The sequence below is a fragment of the Micropterus dolomieu genome, linkage group LG23 (genome assembly GCF_021292245.1).
Source record: "Micropterus dolomieu isolate WLL.071019.BEF.003 ecotype Adirondacks linkage group LG23, ASM2129224v1, whole genome shotgun sequence".
Taxonomy (NCBI): Eukaryota; Metazoa; Chordata; class Actinopteri; order Centrarchiformes; family Centrarchidae; genus Micropterus; species Micropterus dolomieu.
In genome coordinates this window covers 8413160-8420638 of record NC_060172.1, presented here as the reverse complement: position 1 = coordinate 8420638, position 7479 = coordinate 8413160, and the positions used below count along the sequence as shown (strand labels likewise).

At 37.1% G+C, this 7479-nt stretch overlaps 1 protein-coding gene and 1 non-coding gene across 2 annotated transcripts in view; one reads left to right on the top strand and one right to left on the bottom strand.

Moving 5' to 3' along the window:
• Positions 1–1503: 1503 nt before the first annotated feature.
• LOC123963052 overlaps positions 1504–7479 on the bottom strand; it is a 9223-nt gene continuing 3247 nt past the window's right edge. The window contains exons 5-6 of the mRNA XM_046039574.1: positions 4451–4469; positions 1504–2490 (exon numbers count right to left, since the gene is read on the bottom strand). Coding sequence (XP_045895530.1) covers positions 2179–2490; positions 4451–4469 — 331 coding nt within the window. The 3' untranslated portion in view covers positions 1504–2178. The remainder of the gene's footprint in view (positions 2491–4450; positions 4470–7479) is intronic.
• On the top strand, positions 7104–7176 carry trnav-aac. The gene has a single exon. It is a non-coding gene; the product is annotated as a tRNA-Val (tRNA).

Here is a 7479-nt window from a genome sequence, read left to right as displayed (position 1 = left end):
TAAACAATTGGAGTAAAATTGTAACTGCTTCATTATAATTTCTAGTCTCAAACAGGTATTTGATGTGTGGCAGCAAGTGACCTTTCTCTTTTATCAAACATTCAAACATTTTTGTTCCAAGATAAGACACCAAGGACAGTTTGTTAACATCCAATTTAGAAGGAACTCTATGTGCACAATTACAATAGCTGATATGTTATATTGAGTACTTCAGTATTAAAATTATAGTTTTAATACCATCATTTATTTTAATTTATACTAAAGTGGTTTGATCCGTTTCACCCTGTATGTTCAGTGGAATTTAAATCAGACCAGGGTTCAATTCCCCACTGTGACACATCAACCAATGAGTCCCTGAGCAAAACACTTAACCCGTAATTGTTCTAGAGGAGTGCGTCCTCTGACATATGTAGCAATTGTAAGTCGCTTTGGATAAAAAGCGCCAGCTAAATGTACTATGTTCCCTATATATTGATTATACATTTGTTTAAATTCTTATAACTTCACACGTTAACTAATTAATAAACCTTCATTTCTGGATAAAAGTATCCAAACTTTGAGTGATAAATCTCACATGAGCCACATATCAAAGGCAGTTTTACTGTAATTGGATTGTACTGCCTCTAACTGATTTCCACAAAAATAATTATCCAGGCTATGTTACTTAGCCTAATCTTTAACTACATTGCCTTCACTTTCTGTTTAATGGATTAAAGTACTAAAGGAAATGTACTAATTTTGCGAGGTCAGTAGGCTACTTTTAATTTAGTAATTTTAGTAAGCTGGACATGTAATTTTACTTAAGTACTGGATTTTACGTGTGATGAAGTATTTATACGTTGTGATATTGACACCTTGGATCTCTACCTCTTCAAACACTCTGTTCCACTTTGCAACATGACTTGTAACAACAATTATTAAACAATGGCGCCATTTAGTGGATGAACTCAGAAACACTGTTAATGTAGGACCTTGTATAAAACCTGTATTTGCTTTTTATTAGGCTGCACAAACACAATGAATTAGAATATAATGATGGTCTATTGGCCATGACATGGTGCTATATTATTATATTAGAGATTTCAAGGACGACTTCTTTCAATATCAAAAACAGATCAAGATCTTTTATTTACCTGGATCTTTTCCCCATATTTGATACAGCCATAAATGTTTTAAAAGCTTAATATTTGTTGCGTACCTCAAATGACCTGCTGCACATTAACCTTGTACGTTTATCTGTAGTCGAGCATTTGATGGTATAAAATTGTGGGTCAAACCTTGATATTGTGAGCAATACAATGTACAGTGAGAAATGAAGTTTGTATCATGTTCAGCTGTGCTGGTTCTGCTAATAAAGGAAAACGGTCAGTGATCTAAAATAGATGGATGTAGACTTCTATGTACTGAATATAAAACCAAAATAATAAAATGCATTCATAAACAGACATGTCCTCATGTTGCTGGTGGGCTACGTAATATGTGACCTCACAAGATAGTCAAAAGGCAATGTTGTCATTTCATTTATTTATGTTAACAATGGAATTAATAACGAAAAAGTCGACACCGGAAGTATTACTTACAAACCTTCAGTTTAGTTATACAAGTACAAAAAACCCTCAGGGGTTTTGAATTTATATGAAGGGAATTCAATGAAACTGTCATATGTTGTAGCTAAATTTCACATCAAGTGAAATATTTCAGGCCTTTTGTTTTTATGGCTTACAGCTGATGGAAATTTAAAAATCCATACCTACAATATTAGAATGTAATGTATAATACAGACACAAGAGCCTTTAATCTCTCAATCTGGTGTCCAGGTCACTGGTGAAAAGGCTGCATCATGGAAAGTTAGTGTGATAGGAAGAAGATCACAAGCATCAGGGATGAATGCAGCATTGAGAGAGTTGTTAAGAAATGTAGAGTCAAGCTTTTGACTGAGGCATGAGTTTGTGTCACATTCTTGGTGTCAAGCTACTTCTGAACTGACACAAAGTCAGACTCAGCTTTCAGCTCCACCACTGTTATTACGTAGTAATCAGCTTTGGATAAAAGAATCATGTACAGAACATCATGATTAATTAAACAACTTTGACAAAGTTAATAAAGGAGCGTTAAGTCTTTAGATGAGGTGTGTGGCCCTTAAAAGGACCTTTATGTTTCAGCGGGTCTGGACCGGGTCTAGCCTCCGAAGCCGTACAGGGTGCGGCCCTGCCTCTTCAGAGCGTACACCACGTCCATGGCGGTGACGGTCTTCCTCTTGGCGTGCTCGGTGTAGGTGACGGCGTCGCGGATGACGTTCTCCAGGAAGACCTTGAGCACCCCGCGGGTCTCCTCGTAGATCAGACCGGAGATCCGCTTCACTCCGCCGCGGCGAGCCAGACGGCGGATGGCGGGTTTGGTGATTCCCTGGATGTTATCACGGAGCACTTTACGGTGACGCTTAGCGCCTCCTTTACCGAGTCCCTTTCCTCCTTTGCCTCTTCCGCTCATCTTTCAGCTTTACTCGTTCAACAAACTGATGAATTTGAGGGTCGACACGCGGTTTTTACATCTTATCTGCGGACGTCAAAGAGGACAGAAGGCGCGAGTTCCGCTGGGCGGAGTTAAACTCAGCGGCTCCTCCTACATCTTTAGCAGCCATCTTAAAGACAAAAATGATTCCTTTGATTATCTCCTTGAATTATTTTCATGTTGGTCTACCTATTTTATAATAAAAATAAACAAAAATAATAAATATATATTTTTTAATAATAAAGAAGTGTACAGAACGTCGATTCCTGATAAGTCACATATTGCATATAGATATTTATTTGTAATGTGGTTATAAAGGTTGGTTTGCTGTCCATGTAGAGTGAACTATGCATGTTGTAAATGTTCTGATAATGATAATCCAGCACATCTTTATTATTTGTATGTATAAATATTGAATTACATTTTTTACTTTACATTTTAAGAAATCTAATATATAAATAATATTTTAAATAATGCTGTTACTAAAAAAGAACCTTAGTGTAATTAATCTCCATCATATTAGATAAATATTTGATTGTATTCATTGTTTTTAGTTTGGACTACCTTAGTGAATTGATGCTTTTGGCCAAAGTGAATTACAGGAAACACATTCAACCATGTAAATACAAGATTGCAAGATTTTTGTGAATGTGATAACATGGCTGTAAATCATAAAGCCCAGAGATTTGATCTTTTCATACATTTATTCATTTAGCTGAGGTGTTTATCATTGAAGAGCTTCTTCCTTTGCTGCTCCTGTATGTGCTCATGTATTTTAATTTGGCTATCCTAAATACATTTTAACATAGCCTATTTCAAAGTTTAAATCATTTAAAAACTGATGCTTGCTAATCTGGATTCTGATTCACATCAGGCTGCTTTTCAATATGGGGAAATGTGATTTTTATATTCTGAATAATCTGTTTAGGCTACTGCTCCTCAGACACTATTTTGAAATTGGAGGATTACAAGCAACAATATCTTTATGACACATTAAATGCATGATCACATATTTGGTTAAATTTAATGCAATATATTTTGTAGCATGTTGTGGCAGAAAATTGTTACTTATTACTTTATTACTATTATTGTTTATGTCTCTCTCTCTCTCTATTTATATATATATATATATATATATATATATATATATATATATATATATATATATATATATATTTTGTGTTTTCATATTTTTCCTCTCAATATGAACCTTCTCTTATTATTATACTCTTTATTAGTCTGTTCACATATGTAGGATTTAGGTCAGAGCTGTGAGATTGTTTAGTGTTTTCCCCTGTTGTTGTTGTTCCTCTCCTTGAATGTTCATTCAAGGCCGGGAGAGGATCTCTGTTCCCGAAAACATAGAAACCTAGACTGTGTAAATGGTTATGCATCCCTTGCTCGGAGCCAGACGCTTGAAATTGCGCCCTAGGCGGCAGGTCTCTGGACTAGCTGTATACGTAATAATACTTCTCTGTTTATTTTCTTTTATTAATAAAATCTTTGGTTTGTTGTAGCTTAATTATTTGCTTAATCATTCACCAGCAAAATACGATTTCTACATCATAGCACTTATTATATAAAGTCCTCTAAGGCTTTTGTATTATAAATATGTATGCCACTTGAGACAGTAGGGGGACAAAAGCACACAAGAAATAAACAAGCATAGTGAATTGTTAATGTTCTTTGTTTAAGCTTTTTTTATGATTAACTAGACTAGTGATGTGTTGATAATTTTACCAGACTTCCTCCATTTTTCCTCCACCTGACAAAATGATAACTGCAGCAGCAAGAAATAGTACATTTTAAATTGTGTTTTCTCTGAACATATGTGTAAATGTCCTAAATGTGTCCAGAGACGTTTTGATGTATCTCACTACTTGATAAAATATGTTTGCTGCTGGTAAAGATGCTTCGCTGTCTGTCCTGATCTCCTTACTTTTACCAAAAAAGAGAAAACAGCGCCACCAAAATCCCGCTGGTGGCCAAAAATATATCACGCATACAGGTGTAAAAGACAATCTCTTAAGCAGAAGCCCTTCGAATCCATCTGTGGCTCAAATTATTTTGCTGCAGAGAGTTTGCATAATTCAAAACAATAACAATTTATTGCAGAGTTTTATGAAAGGTAAATTAAGGCACATCAATAGATGTCTCAGCTCAGCATATGAATATACATGTTTGATTATTTAATCTTCTGTTATAATTACTGTCAAAGTGAAGACAATTACATAATGCTTTCAAGGTATTTCAAGGCAAATTCCTTGTAGTAGTTAGCAGTTATAATCAATTATTATAAGCTGAAAATCTTTTCAGACTGTTGGACACCTGAAGACTACAGTGACAAATAAATGAAAATAATTAATTATTAATAATAATAATAATAATAATTATCTACACAAATGAAATGAAAGTTCAAGTAAGGATGTCCCGAGGTGATCTACAGGCTCCAGATCAGGGCCAGTGCAGGTGTTTTGATCAATACAGTCTAGGTATAGGCTATTCAGACTGATGTAAACAAAAGTTCAAACACTGACCGCACAGTTAAGAGAGAGTGACCCACTGAGCCACAACATAAGTTAAACAACAGCCACAATCAGAATGCATTTTATTTGGTACTAAGCTGAGCAAAGTTTCAACCCGGAGCTTGGAGACAATATATAAACACAAGGACATCGGTGAAATACGTGGGCTGCATGTTAGACGTGGGAGGAGAGAGCATAGCCTTGAAGGTCTTGGAGAAGGTTAATGCCAGAACCACACACATGGCTCAAAAGGCAAAGCTAGTGAATAGGAACTGTCTAAATGTATTTAGTCTTGTCCAATGTCACTTGATCAAAGTCATCAAAACAGGTTTCTCCTCAGAATAAATTGATAAGGGATGTGTTGTACCTGGAATAATGGAGTCATGTGGGCAGGAGAGCTGCAGCTCAGTATGGCCCAAAATCATTTTACTAATTACTTTAAAAAGGCAGGGTCTGCGTGGCCACAGCACTCAAGCAACCACTGGTAACTTGAGTCTTAGTAGGTTCAACCCTAAGTTGGGCAGGATCTCTTTTTCATACTCTGGAGACATGGAGTGGAATAAATTTACACTTTTAATTAAAATTAACAGTAACCCCGCCACCCTTAAAAAGAAGATTAAGGAAAGGCTGATGAACACCCCTATATAAGGGACTTGCTTGCTATTTGTACCATACTCTGGGCTCATCCTATTACTTATTAATATGCATTAAAAATATATGAGGTATCACGTAAATTGTAGTTGATTATGTATTTCAGACTGTGTAATCAGAACACTTTTACAACTGTCAGTTCAAGCTGCTTGGCCGATGGGATGATTTCCGTGTTATCCCTGACAGCTTGATGATACATGTGTTTTTATCTTGTCAAATAAACTAAACTAAACTGAAGCAGTTTCAATGAATGATATGGATACAATCACGTCCTGAATCTGATTTTATCCCGGACTTCTAACAGGGACACTATAGTGTGTTTATAAGTTACTGATGATGATGATGGCTTTACACAGACCAGAAATTGAGTGAAGGTAAAGAATGGAACTAAAATAAAATAATTGAATGATTTGGCCATGAACAAATCAGACCCTTCAGGTGGAACCAAAATGGCTTTATGCTGTATTGTGAGTGTGTTAGAGGGTGGGTATGTGGGTGAGCAGTCAGTTCCTCTTTTATGCAACCCATCTGTCCCTTTCAGCCTTGTAAAAGCTTAACTTTAGAAACTCCTCCCAGGTCATCTCCTTAACCATGCCCTGTGCCTTGTACAGGGAGAACACTCTGGAGGGGCAGTAGATTTACTTCCCTGGCATACCGGGGAAGCTGGTGTGAACATGAGGGCTGTCAGGGGCCTGCTTTAGTGGCTGGTGACAGGACCTGCACAGGCGACCTGTGCAGCTGCACTGCTGACTTCCTCTTTGCCCTCTCCTCTGCCACCTTTTTCCACTCGGCTCCCCTCTGCTTGGCAGCCTCCAGCTCCTGCTCAACAAACGGAGAGGCAGCAAAGTCTTCAAAAGACATCCTGGGGTTCTTGAGGCCCTCATCCGCATTGACCTTAAAGTTAGTAAACAGTAAAAGTACTTTACTGTCTTTGAAGTGAAGATCCATCCCCAAGATACTGGCAGCCCACAAGCTAAACAGTTCCTGGTCATCCTCTTCTTCAGCTGCTGCTGATGCTATTGTTGCTGCTGCTTTTCCAGGATCTCTGTCACAATGATAGAGACACAGCTGTGGCCCTGGGGACTGCTGTTGGTGGCCCTGAACGCACAGGGGACATTAGACTTTTATCCTGTCCCGTAACAGTATAATGATATTTTTTTTTCAGGTTTTAGTAGGCTATATTAAATTTCAGTATATCAAATTTAGATGGTGCAAAAACAAAACAATGTTAATTTGTGTATTAAGTAACTTACATTAAAATGTTTACATTAACAGCCAATGTAGCGGTGACTCTAGCTGGTGTAGCAGGTGGTGGACCGGAGTCAGCCGTCTGCTGCCTGAGGATGTACTGAAGCAGGTTACATCTTGATATTGATCCACTTTCCAGTAAGTTCCTGAACGCATCATTTTCACAGAGTTTCCGTAGTGTAGTGGTTATCACGTTCGCCTAACACGCGAAAGGTCCCCGGTTCGAGACCGGGCGGAAACACTTTTCAGTAATCCAATATTTTATAACATCCACCATGTGTCATTTAAACGTAACCACATTAGTCTCAGAAAATCAGATTTAGCAAATCATATTAATGATCAAATACACAGGTTTAAAATTCAGATTTATTTATATAATCCACAATAACTAATCTGTCTCAGCTGGCATTATATTCTGTACATCATGACAACATTATAGGACAAACAGAGTCAAGTCAAGACTGTAGGCCTATGTTCTGTGACAGATTCCCAGTAGTTATTATAATGGGTATAAATATCTACATTAGTGCTATAGGGATGATAT